At 38.3% G+C, this 24142-nt stretch overlaps 1 protein-coding gene across 1 annotated transcript in view; it reads left to right on the plus strand.

Annotated features, from left to right (window-relative positions):
• Positions 1 to 20669, plus strand: part of LOC309601487 (potassium/sodium hyperpolarization-activated cyclic nucleotide-gated channel 1-like) — a gene marked incomplete at both ends in the record, with an annotated part of 262000 nt that extends 241331 nt beyond the window's left edge. The window contains 3 exons of the mRNA XM_082334512.1: positions 4705 to 4945; positions 17807 to 17971; positions 19876 to 20669. Coding sequence (XP_082190638.1) covers positions 4705 to 4945; positions 17807 to 17971; positions 19876 to 20669 — 1200 coding nt within the window. The remainder of the gene's footprint in view (positions 1 to 4704; positions 4946 to 17806; positions 17972 to 19875) is intronic.
• Positions 20670 to 24142: the final 3473 nt, after the last annotated feature.

The following is a 24142-nucleotide window of genomic DNA, read 5'->3' on the forward strand; positions in this document are numbered from 1 at the left end:
CCAAGGCTGAGCCAATCAGCAACAGTGGTAGCACCTCTGTGATAACATATTTAAGAAGGGGGAAAAAACTGCTGCAGAACAGCAGCTGGAAGAGAGGAGTGAGAATATGAGAGAGAAACAACTCTGCAGACACCAAGGACAGTGAAGAAAGAGGGGGAGGAGGTGCTCCAGGCGCTGGAGCAGAGATTCCCCTGCAGCCTGTGGTGAAGACCATGGTGAGGCAGGCTGTCCCCCTGCAGCCCACGGAGGTCCATGGTGGAGCAGATATCCACTTGCAGCCCATGGAGAACCCCACGCCGGAGCAGGTGGGTGCACCTGAAGGAGGCTGTGACCCCATGGAGAGCCCGTGCTGGAGCAGGCTCCTGGCAGGACCTGTGTAGAGAGGAGCCCACGCTGGAGCAGGTTTGCTGGCAGGACTTGTGACCCCGCGGGGGACCCATGCTGGAGCAGTCTGTTCCTGAAGGACTGCACCCTGTGGAAAGGACTTGTGCTGGAGCAGTTCATGAAGAACTGCAGCCCGTGGGAAGGACTCACGTTGGAGAAGTTCATGGAGAACTGTCTCCCATGGGAGGTACCCCATGCTGGAGCAGGGGAAGAGTGTGAGGAGGAAGGAGTGGCAGAGACAGCACATAATGAACTGACCGCAACCCCCATTCCCCATCCCCCTGCGCCGCGTGGGGGGAGGAGGTAGAGAAATCATGGGTGAAGTTGAGCCTGGGAAGAAGGGAGGGGTGGGGGAAAGGTGTTTTAAGATTTGGTTTTATTTCTTGTTATCCTACTCTGGTGTTAATTGGCAATAAATTAAACTAATTTCCCCAAGTCGAGTCTGTCTTGCACATGACGGTAATTGCTGAGTAATCTCCCTGTCCTTATCTTGACCCATGAGCCTTTTGTTATATTTACTCTCCCCTGTCCAGCTGAGGAGGGGGAGTGATAGCGTGGCTTTGGTGGGCACCTGGCGTCCAGTCAAGGTCAACCCACCACACCACAGCAGGATGGTTTTGTAGCTACGTCATTAGGCAACTCAGGCTGAGCAGGTAAGGTGTGTGTATACATGGGTATATCGAGATATAGATTATATATTGAGAGAGAAAGGCAGGCAGAAGATGGAGCCATAAGAGGACATGAGGTTCGAAGGGTGAAAATCCTGCAACAAGGGTGTGATTTGTTGGGTTTCCCAATACGAGATGAATTCCTTTCCAGTTGGGCTGGGCTGCCTCTGTGCAGAGGAGTCATGCAGGCCTGAATTCTCCCCTCGGTCTATATCATGCTCGCCTATGAATCTATTAAGATACGTTACTGATCACTTGTCTTTTTTTTCCAATTTCCTTTTTGTTTACTTCATCTGCCTCATTTCTCAGCTTTCACTCCAGACACCTTTTATCCAGGTTCTATGCTCCCGTGCTCTCACTTTTTCAAGAATTTCAGTTTCTCAATCTGTTTTTGAAAGTCAGCCTTTCTGCCTCCTTTTTTCCCTTTCTTCTAGTTCCTTTGTGTTTCTTCTTTTTGTTTTCCTCCCATTCTTAATACTCCACCTAGGTCTATTTTTCTCTTTCTTCCTGATCGTGACTGGAGTTGAACTTTTCACTCTCCCAGCCTTTTCTGTGCTTCCCCATCAGTGTCCTAGACATGCAAGACAGAGTTATTCACTTTCAGAAACAGAAAACAAGCAGAAAGTCTACTGAAAACTCCTTTAGCAAAGCAAGACAAGTAATAGTTGTTGCTAGCTTTCCAGCATCAGCTGAGACTGCAGTAACGCAGTTTCATACGGAGCTGAGAATGTAGTCTGGGACTCCTCGTGTGATACAACGTACTGCAAGCAGTGGGAGCAGAGAATAACCTTCCCTTGGATGAGAAGCAGTGGCTGAAGCTTTACTGAGAAATTAAGCAAGTTCCTTGTTACCTATTTAGACGAGAAGGAAAATGGGCTTTTCCTCATCCTTTAGAAAGACAGTCAGCTGGAATCTCTTTTTTAACATTTATTCTCTCATATAGAATGTACCAGGGTAGCCTGGGATTACTCCTCTTGACTTAATGACTCAGCAGAATTTGCTGATCTTGAATGCCAATGACACACATCTGGTAGTTCATACCTTGCAGTGCTGTTGCTTGAGATAATTTTTGGATTCAGGCAAACAGCACCACGTCTTGCATCAAATTTTCCATGTGTTTTTACAAGCAAGACTAGTTTGTGTGGGGGGGTTAAGCTCTGATTCTGATGTCATGTGAGGAGATAGTATTGTCCCATAGTATTGCACCAGTAGCACCCATGTCTTTGCCTGCACTGGGTGGGAGTCATAGCCAGATCGCTCCTCCTTTCTATAAGTAGGAGTCTCCCAGTCATTACAAATCTCAGTGCTCTTTTCCTCTCATCTTTTCTGGTTTCTATTCCTGCCATGTATTCCTGTACATTTCAAGTTTCATGCAACCATGAAGAAGTGCTCTTGATCTCAGATCAGTCTTCTCCTGTCTTAATCCAGCCCATTTATGCTTAACCACAGAGTCCATACATGGTGCAGTGTTTCAGGCATGCTAAAACACTCATAAGAAGGGGAAGTATGGCAATCAAGAGAGTGTAGAAGCACAGTGAAAAGTGATGGAAGGGGAGTGTTCTATTTCCATCGCTTATAAATAATTCTCAGATAAAATGTTCTTGGTGGAATCATATCCCCACTGAATTCAATTGGAGTTTAGTGATTGACTTCAAAGATGTAGCATCTTACTCTTCATTCACTCTATCTTTAACCCAATAATTCTGAAATTAAATCTGCATTAAATTATACTTATATAAAATTATATAATTTTTGTATCTCCTTGGCTCATTCCAGAGGAAAAAAGTTATTATACTTATCTAAGTATAGAGATGTGATGCTATTGAGACCAAGGTTAAAGAGAATCACTGTACTGCTCTTTGTTAAGAGTCAACGTTCATTTCTGCTTACAGACACTTCTGTTTCCACCTTGCCATTATATAATGACACTTTCTTGTGGGATTGTCAGAAGATATCATAAGTTTATCCTAGGAGTAGCACAAGGAAGTAATTTTGCCCTGGTTTTTTTTTTTTTTTTTTAATGGAAAATAAGACATTGCTGGAGATAACAGCGTTCTGCTTCCCAGGCACCTGATGAGACATTTTGCTTCACATTATTTTTCCAAGTTCCACTGGATTTATTTTGAAAAAGGATGTAATTTCTCTGGGAAAGGCAGTTGTTTCTTCACTCTTAGATCATGCCCATGCCTCTTAATTGCCTCAGTAGCCAACGGCTTCCCTTCAAAGAGAGATTCCCACCTCCTTCCCAGATGCAAGGGGACTGATTTGAAGAACCCATTATGGTTTTGATGCTTATACTGTGGAATTAGCTGAACTTTCCCATCATATCTGCAAGAAGGATATCAGATGGTGGGGGTGGGAAGAGAAGGAAGGAATAAGAGACAAGCATGTCTGAACTTGCTGCCCAGAGAGCAGGCTGCGTGGGATATATGAGATATGTAAGTATGAGACAGCAGATGCATGGAAGGTTGAAAGAGTAACATCCAGCAGGAGTGCAAGGGGCCTCAGTCAAGGAGGTGAGAGCACTGGTAGGTGGGATGTCTCCTTTATATCAATCATGAAGGGTTGTCTTGGTATAAGAAATGCTAGGGATGCTCCTCTGACACTAAAATAATATTTAGCTTTCCAAAGCAGTTAGGTGACTGCTGGTTGTATTTTTCTTTTATTTCTTCTCTGTGCACAGATGATCATATATGCTCTTCCTGTCATGTTTGGGTTGCTAACTCAGTAGATGTTGCCTGCCTGAGCCCCTATTCATGTCTAATACTGATTAGTCCCAGTTCTTCAATACACTGTTAAATCTGTATGACAACTGATCATGTTCATTTTCCTAAGACAAAGCAAGGTCTGCAAGAATTAGCTTGAAACAATTTTAAATTCTTGAAATTCTTTCAGGAATGGTTCTTTTTTTATTTAAAGCAAGTAGGACATTGATAGCTTTTTGGTACTAATACTTTCATGTAGATGTGCTCATAGTTGGCTCTGTAAATAGAAATATTCTTGGTGGGAGACGCCCTTAAGGCCTGTAGCAGTCTTAGGAAAATACTAGTGCTTTCTGCATATAAGGGTCTACTGTATATGCATTTCTTTGAAGGGCAGTGTCTATAAGATGAATTAAATTCTGGGATGGAAATTTTCCTGTTGATTTCAGCTAGCCCTGCAGCTAACTATAATGTGCATTTATATCACCACTGCAGTTGTTCCAATCAGAAAGATGTTACTGGTGTAATATTTGAAAACACAGGGCTAAACTTGCTGCTTGCATAACTTTTATCACTTAATACAGTTATTGCAGCAGCTAATCTTGTTGTCAGCCAGTGTAATTCCTATTTAATTTTTATCTTTCTGTTATATTTTTTCCCTTAAAAGCCAAGGGAAATAATAAATAATGTGAAAATCACCTGAAGAAGACAACCTTTGACCTCAGTAATACAAATCAGTATTGCACTCTTGTTTCAATCAGTACTTCAGTAGAAACAGATGAAAATGTAATGAAAAGATTAAAAAAATTAGGCACAGAAAGAAACATGGAAAAGTACAATAAGAGCATAAAGAACTTATTTGTGAAGAAAGCAGAAAGTCTTTTCTCAATGCCCATCATAATGTATATATTTGCTGATCATTATTATCATTATGTTTCCTTCCCATTTAGGAGATTGTCAACTTCAATTGTCGGAAGCTGGTTGCTACAATGCCTCTTTTTGCTAATGCAGACCCAAATTTTGTGACTGCCATGCTAAGCAAACTGCGATTTGAGGTGTTCCAACCGGGCGATTATATTATCCGAGAAGGAGCTGTGGGTAAAAAGATGTATTTCATTCAGCATGGTGTTGCTGGTGTCATCACCAAATCCAACAAGGAGCTGAAGCTGACAGATGGCTCTTACTTTGGGGGTGAGTAGGAAAAAATTAATTATAACATTGGAGAGAATGCACTAGAATAAAACATGTTCAGATATCAGACATATAGAGACATCAGAATAAGTCTACTGAGTGTCTTTTGCCTAGACAATTCCAATTGCAGTGAAGAGTGCACAAAATATTTCTGAATAAGACAGTCAGATTCTACGTACTGTTGCAAGGATAACTATTGAAGATACAGAATGACCTTCCTGAATTTTCAAGTTATTTTGAATTGAGCACTGTTATTTAACAGACAATATTTCAATAAAAATATAATAATTTGCATAGTAATTTTATAGCTATTTAAAGGTAAAATAAGCAGGATTCATCTTCTTTAAAAAGGGATACAAATTTTGAGTCATAAATGTAAAGTACTTCTAAAAGGCAAAAATCACTGTAAGAATTACAAAATTAGACAGTGAATAGAAGACCATTATTTATATGGGATATTTTGGTGTTCTTCATGAATATGTCAGGCTGTTATTAGTGCTTTTTTACTGAATTTTAGCACACAGCAATGTTTATCCTTCCAGTATATACTATGAGAAACTGGACTCCCTATTTGACTAGATAGTTCTCTAACAGATGTATATTAATAAAAACCAGACATGAATTTTAATCCAAAATAAATTCATCTGGTAATCCTAATGAAAAATTGGGTTTTATTTAGATGAAAGCATCTCAATTTTTATATTTGGATTAAAACAATCGTCTTTTTTTAGATATAATAATTGACCAGTATGAAAATGTTGTTCTTTATGACTGTAAATTGTCTTTGTGCAATAGAATAGGTGTCTGCTTCTGTGAGTAGTAGCAAGGCTGGTTTCCAGAAGCTGATCGAACATTTGCATGTACCACTGCTGCCCATGACAGTTACAGTTTGTTGGTATTAATTTTCTGTTGAATCCCATGAATTATTCCAGAACTGAGTCAAAAGCCTTTCAGAAAATGTTCAATTGAAAGCCTAATCAGTGGTATTTAGCTGGTATACAGAAGTGGGAAGCTTAGAAAACTGAACTGGGCTCAGTGATTGAATTGGGCTATGGAGTTACTTAACTAATCCCATTTTAGAATAATACACTAAAGCAACTTCTACTGATCTGGCCAGCAGCCTTGTCACTCTGCAGTAGCCTCTGCAAGGTGATTTGTACCAGTATTTGTAGAAGCACTTCAGTAAAGAAGTCTTGTGCTTATCCCACGAGCTTAAACTGTAGGTGCTGAAGACAGGAGATTAAGGAGAAAGAAAAGGTAAATGCTGAGGATGAAGAAACAGAGCAACCTCGGTCCTGGTCTTCTCTATGCTTAGCAGTGCCCTAGTTTATGAAAATGAGTTTGCAAGAGCCTGTGTGCTGAATCTGGCCATAATACTCCTCTGAACCAGCAGAGGATCAGAGGAGATTGCGCATGAAAGTATTTTACATAACTGTCAGCCTGTTGTTGCAGTGCAAACAACTACTTAGCTCATCCTGTTCATCTGCTACCCTTCTTAGCAGGAATGCAGACAAAAAATAAGCTATTTGCAATATCCAGACACCACAAGAACTTATTACACTGCATACCAATGCAGTTTTATTCATCCAAATTGCAGCTGGGATGAGACAAGGGGTGCAAAAATGGGGGCAAATGCATCCAAACCCTAAGAGCTGCTGGGGCAAATGGAGATAATAGCTGCTGCTTGATGTAACAAGGAGAGGAGAGGACACAGGGAGAAAGAACCTGAGAAAGGAAGTGCCCCGAGATCCAAAGTGTTGTGATTCAGATCTGTTTTAACAGAATATCATATAGCATTGTGAATTCCTGGAAGTGGGTTTCAGACCCTGGAGAAGAAATACCTATTTGACTGCAGCTGAAAAGAGAGGAAACAAGCTGCACATTAGATGATAACTGCAAATTGAAAAGGTTTGGTTTGTCAAAGCAGAAAAAACCAAATTCTAATATTCTCTTCTCTCTGGAGAAGATGTTCTTTCCCTGAAATGTATATCAGTAAAGCTTCCTGACCAAAGCAGACACAAGAAATGCTGTACAGTGGAATAATAACAAGCTGGAAGAATAAGCCTGTGTTCAAATCAAGACCAATAACCCCTTTTTTTGCCTAATGGAGACATGCAAAATCTGAGGCTGAGATACCGTTTAAGAAGCTGCAGCTTATAACTTCAACTTCAACTGTATAGCTCCTAGTTGTGACCCAATAAATCGATATCAACACTTGTGCTCTCACAAGCAAGGAAAGGACACACAGGTGGGAAGGGTGTGCCATACCTAAATGGATCTTTTTTCAATTTTTAAATGTCTTATGAATTGGAAGTTCACAGTCCCAGCTCAGAGATACTAACTGTTGGATGTCAGGTATGTCCCAGAGTTTGGGTTTCCCAGGGGCCCTGGCTCTGGGAAGATTCAGGAGGAGTCCCTGGAGATGCAGGCTTGCCTTGAGAACTCATGGAGGGTTTCACTCCCACCTTGGATTTGGAAAACGTTTATCAGACTTACAATATTTAAAATGTTTGGGCATTGACAACATTGTATTAATAGAAAACTTCTGACACCCTGGAGTTGTTGGAGAACTGGAGGTTAGTGTGAAAGTCATGATTTAACAAGAGCCAAAGCAGTGTCACCAGTATTTGGGAGAGGCTTGAATGGAGACTGTTGGGAGAGTGAGAGCCTGGAAAACCAAAAGTTGCAGTAATAAAGAGAGGAAATAGCTGGAGGTTTGAAGACTGAGATGCTGCTGAACATTTAAATTCTCTTGCCTGATCTTTGTTCTTAATTAAAAAACAGGCTTCCCTATGGATCTGGGTGTTATAAGTTGCACATGAAACTAGATAAATCTTACAATTGCTTAGAAATTCTAAAAAAGAATGTGCCTGGATAACCGTCAATGGAATTGATTAATCAGGCTACATTTCACCTCTGCTTTACGTTGATTTTTGAGGGAGGTGCAGAGTGGTGACTCTAGAGAGCCCTCCATAGATCTGGGCTTGATTACTGTCTGCCTCTTTCCTCATCTGTGCTCACTGGTTTCTCCTTTCTGGAGGGAAGGAGTAAGTACAAGGCAGTAGCCATAGAGATACTGTGGTTTGTTTGTTGGTATTCCTGTGGGAAGAGCATCATATCCCTTAACCTTCATGTGTGTTCATAAATCTCATTTTCTTGAACTTTGTGTGCAGGAGCATTACTTAGCCCAGCAGTGTGTAGGAAGCTAATTTTGATCCCAACAAGGTTTTTGTCCTTCAGTATCCTAATTGAAGGATATTATCATCCTACATATCTACTCCAAGTACTAGTATGAATTTGAAAGTAATTTCTGGTGCTATCCTTTTCCATAGGCTATGTAACCCCCCTACCCTCACCCCCACTTCCCCTTCGACAGAATGCACAAAACATGTAAGGGAGCAAGTGAAAAATACTGACCAGTCTACACTCCCTCAGATCTGCAGTCAACATACCAAAAAACAATGTCCCCCAATTATTGGAATAACAAAATAGATATATAAATATGTTCAGAAAAAAAGTATGATTTGAGGTTGACTATGTTCTTTCAAACCTTTCAGTAATGACCACAGAGGAAATGTTTTAAAGAGCGCCATAAATTATGTCTTGAACAGACATGGATCAGTGGAAGGATTGTTTCATAAAGATTCAGGACAATCCATTTTCCTTTTTTTTAATGACATTGAAAGAAAACGGTAACTTTTTATTGCCTTAACTTAGAATCCCTGTCCTTACATGATGTGCTTGTGTGAGTTTTTATAGAAGGGAAAGGAATTAGGCAATGAAGAATACATGATGCTAATTTTCACTATATTGCTCAGTTATATATTCATTTCTACATCAGTGAGATGATGTAAGCCACAGTTACCAGTGGAGAATTCCAGGATTTTAATACTCTGTAGCTGCTTTCATAGGATTCTTCAGGACCATATCCTGTTATTTTTGAGGAAATACCGCAATACTCATTTTTCCTAAGCATCTATGGATTTTTGATGTCTTCCTTCACTTTACCCCATTTTCTAAAATATCTTCCGCTTCCCCATTATTAGGAATGGGATTGCTGCTACTTTCAGCAAAGCAGTAAATATGTCTTTTCTCTTTACAAATAAAAGAGAACTTCTCCCACTGAGACTGACACAGTTTTCATACAAGGGGAAACAAGGTTGCCCTCAATGAAAATTATAACCTTCGCCTTCTAGCTGCTTCTGTAGGATGGGCAGGGAGAGTAAAATGTGAATGAAGAATGTCAGGAGAGAGCAGACGGTCAGGAGAAGGTAGACTATGTTAACACATAGGACAAAACCATAGGGGAGGTCAGAAGAGTGTGGAGAGTGAGATGGAGGTCAACAGAAAGAGGACTGTATGGATAGGAGTCAGGTTGTGAGTGGTGCAAAGAAATATGAGACAGAGGAACTGTGAGTACAGGGGAGCATCGCAGGCATGAGATTGATGGGAAAGGGAAGAAAATGCAAGGAGCAAGAGAATGTGTGAACAAGCCGAAAGCAACCTTCAGAAGCTGGAAAGGGAGCGGGAAGGTGCTTACACCTATCCCTTTTGAACAGTAAGTAGGGAAACCTGACTGCATGTGTGTTTGCAGCTAAGTTGAATTGTAAGCTTGATATGAACACACTTTAATTCAGCCTTCCTGGGACAGAGAAGAATCAGGAGGCAGGTGAAAAATGTAAGCAATTGTATTTTGAGGATGTTGTGATGGCTAATTTTTTCTTTTTTGTGGCATCTGGTCCATGGTTTTGAGTATTTTCAGTTTACAATACTGAAAATGTAAAGTCTTTGTTAAGTACACAGCAGTGGAGAATGAGACCTCCCCAATTTTTTTGTCTGTCTCAGTATATATTTGTGTTTCTCTTCTTTAATACCTTGGTATTTCAAACTTATTTATGCTATAATCCCAGTAGTAAATGGTAGGGAGGAAATTGCAAGGTTTCAGTCCTACTGAACCTTTTCCTCTGAGTACCAGTTGATTGTATTAGAAATTACTCAAAGGCTTCTTGTGATAGGAGGAATTACTGAACAGATTGCATATTTCTTCCTCACTAGACACATAAAATTGGTAAAAAGCAAAGATTTTGAAGTCTTTACAGATGAAGCACAAGAATATGAGTCTTTTGCTTATAAAGAAGCATAATTATCATTTGCTGAGGCTTTACAAAGCAGAAATAATAATGTATCTAATGAACTTAATACTAATCTAATTTACATTATACTAATATACATTGGTATAAACTGGTGTAATACCACTGATATGAGGCAATTCTGATTTTTGCTGCAGTAAATGATATCAGAATCACTACAAAAGTAGGCATAAATGAATGGAACAAAGTAACTTTTGGACTTTGACCCAGCCAGTATAAAAGCTGAATCTGTACTTAGGCACAATATCTTAGAATCTAAGCTTATTTTTTAATATGAATATTAAATTAATATCATCCAAATTATGAGTTTTTAAAAGATAATAAATAGACTATCTTAGTCTCTCTTGGTAGAAAGAACGCTTCATTAAAGTAGAATAAAAATATATGGCTGCTCTGTTATAAATAGCATTGAAGATAAAATAAGGACTTGCATTTCTATTTTATATAATGATTCTAAGCTTCTCTTCTATCTGTTCTCTTCTATCAGAGCTTTCTCAGGAGAATTTGAGTTAACAAGAGAAAATAGTCAGGATGTAAGCTGCCTCTGTTTGCTCTAGTCATGAAAACTTGGCCACAGCTATTTGCAGTACCTTCAGATAGAAAAAAGAAAAGACAGGTCAGGATGGAACATAAAATGTCTTTGGGCAGATAACATGCCACTTTTTATAAAGGCAATTGTATTCTAACCATGTATATTTGGTTGTCTTTCTTGATGTAAAAGTAATTATGACTAACAACCTTTCTGAAAAGAATTAAATTATACTGTCAATATATATAAAGCATATTACATTGAAATATGCTTAATAGTGTATCAGTATTAACTTTACAGGAAATATGAGGGCTTAAAAAATCATTATATATCAGTCTTTCAAAAAATTACAAGTCATTAGAGAATGGCTAAAATGTATTGGCTTATTGCATCCAAATGCGCCTTGAAAATTAATATATGCCTGAAATGTCTTTTTCTATATCATCATAGAATCATAGAATCATAGAATATCCTGAGTTGGAAGGGACCCACAAAGATTATCGAGTCCAACTCCTGTCCCTGCATAGGACAACCCCAAAATTCACACCATATGTCTGAGGGCGTTGTCCAAATGCTTCTTGAATGTTGTCAGGCTTGGCGCCATGACTACCTCCCGGGGGAGCCTGTTCCAGTGCTCCACCACCCTCTGGGTGAAGAACCTTTTCCTAATGTCCAACCTAAACCTCCCCTGGCATATCTTCCTGCTGTTCCCTCGGGTCCTATCATTGGTCGCCAGGGAGAAGAGATCAGTGCCTGCCCCTCCTCTTCCCCTTGTGAGGAAGCTGTAGACTGTGATGAGGTCTCCCCTCAGTCTCCTCTTCTCCAGGCTGAACAGACCAAGTGACTTCAGCCGCTCCTCGTACGGCTTCCCCTCTAAACCCTTCACCATCTTTGTGGCTCTCCTCTGGACACTCTCTAGTAGTTTCACATCCTTTTTGTACAGTGGCGCCCAAAACTGCACACAGTACTCAAGATGAGGCCGCACCAGTGCAGAGTGGAGCGGGACAATCACCTCCCTCGACCGGCTAGCAGTACAGTGCTTGATGCACCCCAGGGCATGGTTGGCCCTCCTGGCTGCCAGGGCACACTGTTGGCTCATGTTCAGCTTGCCCTCGACCAGAACCCCCAGATCCCTCTCCATGGGTCTGCTCTCCAGCCTCTTGTTCCCCAGTCTGTATGTACATCATTTACTTATATCACAGTAGATAATATTTTAAAGGCTCTGCCAAGTTGTTTTAATGAATTTCACATGGAAATAATGAGGCTTGTTCTGAGTAAGTCTCAAAACATCCAAATTAGTAGCATATTATCACACTGCTTTTCTCAGTGCTGCTATCAAGTAGTGTATTAAGCCTTATTCAAGGAAATGGACTGATAAGAACACGAGTTGTTTCAAGAAACAAGCTTCTTATAGGTAGGTGGCATAAAAGACAAAATTTGGGTCAAAGTAAAGAAAGGCACATACTTTTAGGCTTGTTGACAAACCCTAAATAAATATGAAAAGTTGATCACCCGTTAGCAGACTTTGATTTTAAAAATAAAGTATTCCTCTATAAATCCTATCAAAGTTTGGGTCAATGAAAGTTAGGCAGTTCTTTTTGGAAGAATAATTTTTCCCTCAGGAAATTTGTGCTATCTCCAATGAAATAAATGTACCTCTCTGCCAATTAGAAATGCTATTAGAAAAAAATAAGAATAGAACCTGTCTAATTAGACCACTTACTCTACCAAACAATTGACATATATGCACAAAGGTTAAGCAAATGAGGGCTTTGGAGGGAGGCCTTTAGGGAAAAGAGTAATGGAAAGAAATATAGCAAAAGACCTAATCAGCTTTCACCTGTATTTTAGATCAGGAAAATGGTTATGAAATACCCATCATGGATTCCTGTCTCCAGCTGCTTCCAACTCATCTGTTTTGAAAGTTCCTTCTTGTTTCAGAGAGGCTTTGGAGACAAAAACCTCATTTTTCCAAATGTGGTGATTGTGTCCAAAGGATAATATTCTGGATGAAAGGGAGCGGTATAATACTGTTTGTGGGGGGTGCTGATATCTACTTCTTTGTCCTACTGACCATTTCCTACCTCAAGAAGACTAAAAACCCTATTATTACTTATTGGCTATTGCACCATATCATTATGTCATCCTCAAACATAGAAGCAAATGTTCTCTTCAGTTCCCATTTCATTCTCTTCCTATCTTCAGATATATGACATATCTTCATGATGGAGAAATTATCTCAGTCAGTAAGGGTGCTGGCAAGGAGGGACAGGTATTTGCAAACAAGAATTGTGCTCCTAACTTGCAATGACACAAGTCAGTAAGCATGAGTCTCTAGCTTACTGAATGAGATAAACTTTTGCATTTTTAATTGCTATATTAATAGGGATGTAATTCACCTTTTTCTAATCTTTTTCTGTTTAAAAAGTTGACAATTTCAACCTTGCTGGTTAGGGCACATTTTCTATTTCTTTTATTTGCCCTGTTAAATTAAATAAATTTTGTTTTAAAATAAACAATGAACATGCTGAGAGCTCATGTGTCAGGGTCTTCAGAGCCAGAAATATCAAATGACTGGAAATAGGCAATAAAAATGTGAAAGAAACTGACCTGGTCTCTTTTTTTTTAAATAGGATGACTATATAAGGGCAACAGCTATCACAAACAGTTACATTTAAATTAGGTTTAGGTAAAGAGTTCAAAAAGTGTCAGGAGACTGAAACTGAGGCTTTAAGGAAGTTGTTTTAGACCCTTAATTGTAATTGGCCATTTTCAGTCCCTCTTCAAAATAGTAACTACTCAGCAGTGTATCCAGGCCTCCTTCATGAATCCTCTCTCCAGTTGATGAGCCCGGATATCTGAAAGCAACTTTATAGACAATTGTTGTTGGCAGGTTTTAAATGAAGAGGTCATGCAGGCACTGTCTGCTATTGCTCACTCTGACAAACTCACTCAAACTGTCTTGTCTGCAATTCTATATTTAGTGTAAATAAGGTGGGAAAAGATGTAGGTTTTGCATACCTTTCTTTTGGACAGTCCAGATTACAAACCTGGCTGTAAAAGGCAGTAATTGTCTCCATTTTCCTTCCTCCTTAAATTCACTCCTTTGCTGCAGTAATGTTCTTGTTGAGCAGTGACTATATTTTAAAGTTTTGTAACTATAGGACTGAATTCAGAGCTAAGTGTTACCTGAGCCTTTTTATTTCCATCCACTCCATAGATATGGATTTGGGGGATGAGTTGCTTTTCTTTTTTTTCCTTTCCACAGTCTTGACTATTGTGAATGTAAATACCGTTTTGCTAAACAAAATCCACATAGCTATCTGGCATAGCATTTAATTATTATTGTGGAGACAATAAACTACTGAAACTAATTTAATTTGTGTAAGTTACATTCTGACTAATCATAAGACTTGGTGTTAGTCATTTTAGTGTCTATAACAAAAAGCAGCATATCCCTGGGTCTTCTATTTTGTACATTAATTATAATATATTGAAAGATAAAAAGAATGTGTTAAAAAGTTAGAAAAAATAGTTAGATAGATGTATTTGATGCTTTCCAGAGTTTAATAAAGAAAAAGGAGACAGACATACAAAAGTATATGTTAAAGCAATCACAATTTTATCATATGAAACAGCTTCTCTCTGTTTTCTGTATTAGAGATGGAGATGGTTAAGACAACACAGAACTGGGAAATCACTCCATTTCTGAAGGATTCTCCATTTCTCAAGAAGCTTATTGATTTTTTTTTAATTGCTTGAAGTTTATATAGTCATTTGCTAAAGAAAAAATATCACTCTCATTACCTGTTGTAAAGCTGGGAGCAGAGTGCCCGAGGTTGAAGGTTACTGTCCCTTCCCTTTGACTGGCACACCAAGAAGGTGCCTGTTAGCTAGTTTCTGGTCAGTGGACAACTTCAGTAGCTTGAAGGAAATCAAGACCTATTGATCTTAGCACCATGCCAAAGAGTTGCTGTTATGAAGAGTTAGGGAGAATTACCTAAATCCGGTCATTTTGGGAAACATGCTCTGAAGACTTACAGGACTTGCTATAAAAAGGCACGAAAGCATGGGGGGGATGCAAAGAGCTGTCATGCATCTAAGTTCTGTCTATAATAGTTTAGTAACTCATTGCTCTCTATAAAATAAACAATATTCTAATCTGCTGTCCCATTCTCATAAAACATTCCCAAATATGTTAGACCAACTGACCCAAGCCTTTGAATTGCTTTGATTTTCCATCTTTCTGCTGCTGCCGAAAGTAACCAGATGGTCTGAATAGCTGCTTGACCATTTGCACAGCAATGTATACACCTGCTACATGATGAAACAAGTTTCCTGCTGAGGAACTAAAGCAACAGTCAGCTATCCTCAGCTAGAAGGACACTTCATTAGATCCTGTAATGTTGAATCTGACAGATGATAGGAAACCTGTTATAGCTTTGGAAGGGGACAGAGCACTTAATAAACTGCTGTAGTTCACAAATGCATAGAAATTGCTAGTTGTTGTTACTTGATTTTAATATGGAGAGCACTACATGGCTAAAATACTACTTAACTAATTCATTACTACAAAAAATTAATTCCTGCACCTAGTACAGCGAAATTTTGCTTTCATTCTGGTCTTTGTGTTCTTGCAAAACAAAGCTGTGCATATGATAATAATTCATTGTATTAATTTTCTACATATTACTATATACCATCCTAAGCTAAGAAATATGGTCCATGGAGACAGGACCAGTTTGATAGCCTTTAATAAACCAGCTAACTGACTCATAACTGTTTCCTTTATCAGCACAGTTTATCTGTTTGCAGACACATTTTGTCTTCATGGCAACTTTATATTGTTATTTTGATTTTTGAAGTTTCTCAATCTCTAGTCAAATGTTAACGTATCATAGAAAGTTGAGTAATTACATCTGGAGTATAATTTATATGGAAAATGTACTGACAGTTAATGGATAGGTGCCACACTGTCAGCTAAGCTGTACTGCTTCCCAGAGGAAAAAAAAGGTTTTTCATAGGTCTATATAAATTGGAAACAGGAAATTATTGCTAGGGTAGCCAGTCCATGTACCAATCCAGCAAAAACTAAGAAAGCAATGCAACATCACAAATGGTGCTAGAGGTGAACTGCTCCCACATCCCCAGTTATTTTCTTAAAGAAAAAAATGTTTAGGAATCACATAGCAACAGGGGAGGGGGAAAATTAGCACCTACAGTGGCATATTGATATAGTCCAGTGATCTCAGTTGGTACCAAAACCGTGGCCCTTACAAAAAGCCTACTAATCCTAATTCTTTAAGAGTCATCCTGTGGGTTGTGTCATACACCTTCACTCATTCAGGTTTTCCTGAAATCAGTCTTCCTTAGTGCTGTCTTTCAGGTATGTAGAATTTCCTATCCAGAGTGTTTTGTCACACTAATGCAATAATAAAATACGATCTATATGTCCCCTGTTTTACAAGATACAGATATAGGCAAACTTCTTTAGAAATTCATGGTGTTCCAAAACCTGAACCTGATGCTCCTACTGAAATACTGCCATGTATGTGTGCAACTGATATATTGTTGATCAGTTTTGATTATTATAATTATAACCTTCAGAACAGGCTTGGCTTCAAACTTATTATTGTGGGTTTTAGTTCAATGTCTTGACAGCAAAAGGTACATGGTATTTGAGCCTTTTTCAATGTTCTTTTGAGAGCTGCATTGTTCTGTGGGAAAGATCTTATGCTAGCAGAAGACAAATTGTGATTTTCACAGATAAATTAATTGCATTTGTATTAAATATGGACTGTAAGAACAAATTAATGTTTTTAGCATTGTTTAGTGCTTTCAAACAGTCATTTTTCATTAGTGCAGTGATTGACATTTGTTCTAGGGAACAGTTGTCCAAAGGGATTAAATAATTAAAGTAAAACTTGCATTAAGAGTTGATCACACATTAAGTGTGATCTAAAAGAAAACATATTTTATTTTTACCTTTTAGGGAATATGGATAGATAGGTAAGGATAGATAGATAATTTGAAAGAAGCTTCCAAATTGTTTTTAATTTTGAAGTCTCCTGCAAAGAGCTTCACTTTTAGCTAAGTGGAATATATAATGAAAAATAATTCTAACTGACTCTACTTTATGTAATACTGTGTTAAATATTCTTTTAACTTAAGTAATACTAAGCCTCACTTAAACTTTTCTAATATAAATCTTCATTGAAAAGAGGGGTGAAGATGCAGAAAAGAATTATCATATATGCATTTAAAAACTGGCATATAAGCAATATTTTGAGCTTGGCAACTTTATAAACATATGAGGACTTATATAACATGTCTGAATATTGAAGACTTCTATTGGGAAACTTCCGTAAGATGGATTTATGCGTCTCTTTTATTCTACCCCATATGTTTTGCTGTTATAAGCCTCAGGCATTGACTTCGGCCTTTATCCAGTAACCCTCTTCCTGTGAGTTCAGGAATCAGCAGTTGCAAGATTGGGGCTGTTTCTTGGGACTCTGCGTATGGCTTTGGTCTCCTCTGTTCCAGAATGATGAATTCCTGTTGGAGGCACTTGCAGAGAAAGTCTACTAGACTAATCAAATGGAGTAAGCAGATGTTAAAAGGGTTCTGTTGTTTAGCCCAATGAGGAAAAAAAGTCTAAATTCATAAGTTTACTCTCCCAAAATACCTAGGACATAAAACCCAAGGAAACAGAAGGCATTTTCATACTTGAAGCATTTTTTCTTAGAGCAGTTCTTATATTCAAATATCATTATATCATGTATTAAATTAGTTTAGTAAATCTGGTGAATGATTATGTCAGCTGAATATTTCCAAAAACATCAATAGAATCACTTGGGTTAATTGAGTCAGCAAGCTGTGTTTGACAGTGGATGGATTATTTCTTACAACTCAAAGAAGATTTTTTTTTAAAAAGGCCTGATAAAATCAGAGTCTAGACTGAGAAAACCTATAAGCAGGGCTCTTAAAGGAGATTATTTATTTTTTCAGAGTAGCAAAAATAGAATCAAACACCTTCAGAATTGCCCCTGCAACCTTGTGTAAACAGCAATAGAAAAATAGCTGCTGACTACTGTTAGCACTAAGTCACTTCCTAGCTTTTAAGTTTCACATGATTCACTAACTTCTTTGTTTCCTGTGTGTGTTGAATTTTTCTCTCCCCAGAGATTTGCCTTTTGACCAAGGGCCGTCGAACTGCCAGTGTACGAGCAGACACGTACTGTCGCCTGTATTCCCTCTCGGTGGACAACTTCAATGAGGTTCTGGAAGAGTACCCCATGATGAGAAGGGCCTTTGAAACGGTGGCAATTGATAGACTTGACAGGATAGGTATTATTTTTTTCCATATTTGGAATTCTTAAAATCTTTCTACCATTTCTTTTCCTTGAGTTGAAGGATAAAATGCTCAGATTAAATCCTTCTTAAAAGTTTCATTTCTGTTACACTGCAGTAAATGTTCTGTTGATCTATGAATAAGATGTGTCCAGACAAGAAATTCTGCAAGCTCACTTTTAAATAATAAAAGCCTTTGAATTTTAGAAAGCTCATAGTCCTCTGAGGATTATTTTGTATACTTTAATTATCATTGGTATTATTTATTAATCCCGTATATTTCTTTTGCTGTGCTCAGCACTCATAGGGTTTATTGCAGTTTCACGAGCAGTGGATGACATTTTCCTACATAAATAGTTTACAGATGACATCTATAATGCTGGGAAGAGAAGAGAAGTTGTCTCAGCACTCACAAAACCCATGTTTGTTGAAGTGAATTAATCCTTTGCAGCAGTGCTCTCATTTTTCTCACAACATGGGCACTGCTAGCATTGATGGCTGCACACTGGCATTACTGATATCTGCTTGCAATCAGAAAAGCAGACCAATGATATCCAAGTGAAAAGCAGAATGATATGGCAGATTATCAAAACAGGGTGTGTGAAGTCTGCTGTTGTGCATCCAGACATTCTGGACCTCTCTAATAGGACATACTAGATAAAATATATGGTCTTTGGTCGGGACAAGTACACTCTGATAATCATTATTGACACTGGTTTTAAAATGCAGCTATGCATAAAAAATTGTTTATCCTGATTTGGAAGAAAACTTGTTTTCTTTAATATAGCAAGAGTAAAGAAATTAAATACATGTTTACAGGTTTCAAATATTTAATAGACCTGTTTTAGTATTTTGCAGATCGTGAACACTCAGTGCATTAATTTATGTTTTCAAGACTTTTCAAACTCTTATAATTTGTTTCTCAAGACTCTCTGGAAATGTAGTCCAACTCAAAGTAATATGTGCTTTAATAGTAGTAGTAAAGTCCAGTCTGCTCTTGGAGTAGTAATCCCATCTGAAGTGCTGTGTTTACAATATGAAATCTACACAGGACAAAAGATAAAATATGAACTGTTTTATTGAAAAAAAGAAACAATTGAGTGCAATTGTGTTCCTGTGTATCTGATGACACAGAATACTGTCTACATCTTGCAGACACTGAGAGCCATCAAGCAAACATCAGGACACAGTGTACAGCAGTCTTTATTGTGTAAGCAGGTGTCACATTAGCCATGAGTTCATATTAATTCACAAATATTTAAAAAGATGATTTCTTGCAAGCTAGTGGTCACTGGTTACTAATGTCTAATAATCAGTTCCAGGGAATGTGCTAAATGGCAGATATATTTATAACTTATGTAACAGTTTAGTGGAAATTAGAACTGTTTTGCAGTGAGAGAGAAAGACATTATACACGCAGAGCCTGGTGACTTTTTCCAGCCTGTTTTTCAGTAAATTACCATGGTTACATTTTCAGAATAATTGTAGTAATAGCAATGAACTACAAGTGAAGAGGCACAGAAAGTTCAGGTATCTTTGAGCACAGTGGTGTAATGAAAACCTGCCGTGCTGGTGCAGAGAGAGGAGGAACTGGGTGTGCGTGGAGACCAGCTGTCAGGAGCTGCATGCCAGCGTGAGTTGCTGCGACGGTGCCTGGAGAGGCTCAGCACCACTCTGCCACAAGGGACGAGCTCTTCAGTCCCTGGCTCCTGGGGAGATCAGTGTGGTGCAGCCTATCATGGTGGGCTCACTGCCGAGCTGTGGCCAGTGCTCAGCCTGGTGTTTGCTCAGGCTTTTACAATGCCAATATAGCCCTCAGTGATGGGGGTTGAAATGCAAAGTCAGAGTGGGGATCTGCCCCTGCGTGTCAGGCTTGCTAACTCTTCTGCCTCTCTGTAAAGGGAAGAAGAACTCGATCCTCCTGCAGAAGTTCCAGAAGAACCTCAACACCGGGGTTTTCAATAACCAGGAGAACGAGATCTTGAAGCAGATTGTGAAGCACGACAGAGAGATGGTGCAGACCATCGCCCCAGTGAGCTTGCAGCAGATGCCCACGCTGAACTCCGGCACCTCCACTGCCACCTCATTGTCACACATCAGGACGCAATCCCCTCCCATATACACTGTGAGCAGCCTTTCTCATGGAAACCTGCACTCCACCTCACCCAGCACACAGACACCCCAGCAAGCCATCATCCTCTCACCCTGCTCCTACACCACCGCCATCTGCAGCCCACCTGTACAGAGCCCTCTGGCCAGCCGAACTTTCCAGTACGTCTCGCCGACCGCCTCACAGCTCTCCCTCATGCAGCAGCAGCCACAGGCACCCCAGCAGCCGCCTAGTGCTGCGCAGAAGAACGAGATCCACAACACCAACCTGACCCGGGAGGTGCGGCCCCTCTCCGCCTCTCAGCCTTCCCTGCCCCACGAGATCTCCACCCTGATCACCAGGCCTCACCCCACCATGGGGGAGTCCCTCGCCTCCCTCCCGCAGCCCACTCCCAGCCCCAGCATGCCCCCGGCCAGCTGGGCCACCATCCCCCAGCGTGTCTCACTCTTCCGACAGATGTCCTCAGGAGCCATCCCCCCAAACCGGGGGGCCACGCCACCCACAGCCCCTCTGCAAAGGGATTCTTCCACAGTCTTAAGCACAGAGCCCGAGGGAGACAAACTGCGATTCGCATCAAATTTATGAGCCCTGGTAACTGTGAGCAACGGACTTGTAACGAACTGAGAACCATCCCCGGAACTGTTTTAGCCTATTTCCTAATGTACCCCAGCAGTCTACTATGAGAAAAATACTTTAGACAGCTTTGCCCTACACAACAAATGTAAAAAATATATATATATATATAAAAGGAATTAAAAAAAAACTTGTTTGAATTCATGTCTTCCTTTCTTGCAACCATTAAAGAAGTCTAAATTTAGCTGTGACATCATTATTTTTAATGTGTCGACTTTAAAATTGGTCTGACAGATTTGTCTGTTTATGAGGTTTGCTATTTTCATAGGAAAATTGTCAACACAATAACAAACTTCAAACAAGTATATTAAAAAAACTAAAAATCAATGTAACAAAAACATAGCACTGACTGACTGATAGCCTGAAACCTTCATTATTTCATTTATTACATACACATTAATTTATCGTGAAGACTTCAGTTATTTCCTATTGCATTTCATATTTTAGCACTTTCCATTCAGAATTAGATTGGAAAACAAATAAATTGCAAACACCTGCAGTCAAAAGGCTGCCACTAGCACTCCTCTGGATAGTTTGTAACCTCACGAGATGTCAACCATTCTGTTGTTTCAGAAAACTGGGTGGACTTCAATCTTCACACTGCTAAAGACTTTTACAAAGACTATAAATATTGATATTGTAAATAACTTTTTAGACCCAAACAAAAATAGCTGCTGTGTGGTGTACCATTGCAAGGTCTTTGTTTAGCAATTTAGGTTCAGCTCTTCACTTCAAAATTTACAGTTTTAAATTTTGTTAAAGCTAAGTGCAACAACTGTTGAATTGTAATGCAATGGCTTAAAACCTACAATGTTACTTTTACATGCAATGTTTTATGCAAAATTGTATGCTTGATTCTGCAAAACTGCTTGTATTTCACCAATACCATCACTTTTCTTCTCCTTGCCCTCAATAGCATCTGAAAATATTCCATGCATGCTTTGGAAAAAAAAAAAAGACGATAAAAATAGGTTCAGTCAGCCATTTTAGGAAAAGACTTTATGGTATCTTAGAAAGTAATAACGATTCATTAATTGTGTCTACCTTAAAATTCCTATAATGCTGACTTTGAATCTCTGGTTTAAGTCTAGAAGTGAGGTTTTTTTATTTAAAGGATTATTTGCAAACCACAGCTTGATTTAGGCATTCAGGTGCTTTCTGTGTCTTCACTATAGTTTTGTAGTTGACTGTGGTGTTAATTTAAAAAAAATAAATATAATATAGCATCAAGTCTGTCTGGAAATGCACGATTTGCTCTGTGTATATTGTAATTAAATGGCTAGTATATCCTAAGGCATGTAGTGCCAAGCATAGCCCATAGGTACGAGGTTTTTTTTTTTTTTTTTATGATGTTTTCAAAACAGAAAGGAAGTGGCGACAGAAAGGAGGGTTAAAGCATACTGTTCTGTGAACATTTTGTTTTGTTTTCTCAAACCTTCACATTATGTTATCCACAAAAAAAGTTCCTTCGTAATCATTTGTGCCTGATTTGTCACATTAAATAGATTGAAACTAAATGTGTCATAATTTAACTCATTGAAAAATCAGCATTATGGGTATGATACAAGCATATATTCTGTTCCTTAAAACCCAGCTGACTCATGTGAAGGAAGTGAATGCAAAGGAGTTCTTTTCCCATTAATGCTGAGTTTAACAATACATGAAAAAATTAAATAACATCACAAACTACGTAATGCAGTGAATCCAGATGTACTTGAGAGCCAAGTAAATATTCTAAAGCTAACAGAGCTTGAACCCATGCTGCCTATTACACCTTTTACTAAAGTGGTACATCAAATAAAAATTAAAAAAAAACCTTCCAGTTTTTGCTGACTCCCACTCACCAGTAAAAATCAATGTAATTAACCCATTAACATGCTGCTGCCATTAATCCAAGTGGCCCAGAGTAGTATATGAAGAAGCAATTGTTTAAAAGTGTTTGGAACATTATGGATATGCTGCAAGACCATTTATTTATCAGTACAATACCCCTTATATTATTTTAATACTAACAAATTCTGTCAGTTAAGATCATATACTGATCTTTCAAACTGTTTAAGGTTTACATTTGCTAGGAGAAATGGGGTTAGTAGTGAAATATTTTTATACGTATTTTTATTTTATTTTAAGCATTATGAAGAAATATTAATTCAGTGAAACCATAAATAATTTTTAATGACTTTGTAATAGCGTGGACAATATCTAGGATTTGTATGTTAATTAAAAAAAATAGTACAGGGTATAAAATTATATACGTGTATATATATGTATGTATGAATGTATATATACTTAGATTAAGAAACAAATTACTCACATTCCTGTAATATAAAGGTCCATTGCTATTTTCAGAAGTGACCTATTTTCTCTGTACATAAGTAAGCCCATAAGTATGAAATCTCACACCTGTACAGGATGAATGTATTAATGAAAAAGGTTGGATCTTACTGATGCTGGGAAGACTATAGATCTGATTCTTACAATGACTGTATGACCAGGGATGAGTTAGATTTTTTCCTTTTGCCTTTGCTCAAAGCCATAAATAAATATATACAAAATATTATTAATAAATTGAAGAAAATATATAAAAAATAAACCCATTAATATTTTTTGGTTCCAGTATCTTTATAAGTGAGCAAGTTTTGCTTTACTATGAAAGAAGAACTGTTTGCTTTTCTCTTTTCTTTGTTCTGAGCCCCAGAAATGATATGCACTAAGTATGGAGAGGTGGGGAAAAAATGCCTGAGTAATTATGTGCACAGTAGGAAAAAGAGGGCGTAGAAATTCAAGGATACTACCTGATTTACTCAAGCAATTCCTAAGCAATATTTCCCCTGTAGATTAGAGGAATTCATTGCGCTAAAAAACATTTTCCCCACAAAACTCTCATTTAAGCCATTACCACTAACCTGTAATATTTCTTGAGTACAAATATTTCAAACTGAAGTTTACTTATATATAAAATTTTAGATATCCTGTGGAAGAATCCCAAGTAGTTGTTAGTGTAACTTAAGAAAACTATATTCTATCATATGTTCACTTTATCTTACTATGTGTGCCAATCCCAGATGATGTACTTCTGAGTTTGTGTATAATAGTTGAGATTTCAAGGGAACATTGGTGTGGAAGTAGTGTTCATTAATTATATTTTAGGTCACTGTAAATGAAAAAGCGTAGTCCATTCAAACCAATAGTAGATTTTTTTTCATTAACTTCAGTAGGATATATAATCCTAGACTGATAAACTGTGATTTTAAGCAAACAGGAGTAGTTGTATTTTCAAATTGCATCCTAAAGTGTATTGTGATTTCTTTTAAGTGGCATTTAATTAATTTTTTATTTTGCATTACTAAGATATAACTCCAGTCCAATTGTAGTCAATGAAATGATTTCCAAAAGGACCAGCATTGTATTTGAACCTTCTTGTC

Source organism: Platalea leucorodia (genome assembly GCF_965183815.1).
Source record: "Platalea leucorodia genome assembly, chromosome: W".
In the NCBI taxonomy this organism is placed as follows: domain Eukaryota; kingdom Metazoa; phylum Chordata; class Aves; order Pelecaniformes; family Threskiornithidae; genus Platalea; species Platalea leucorodia.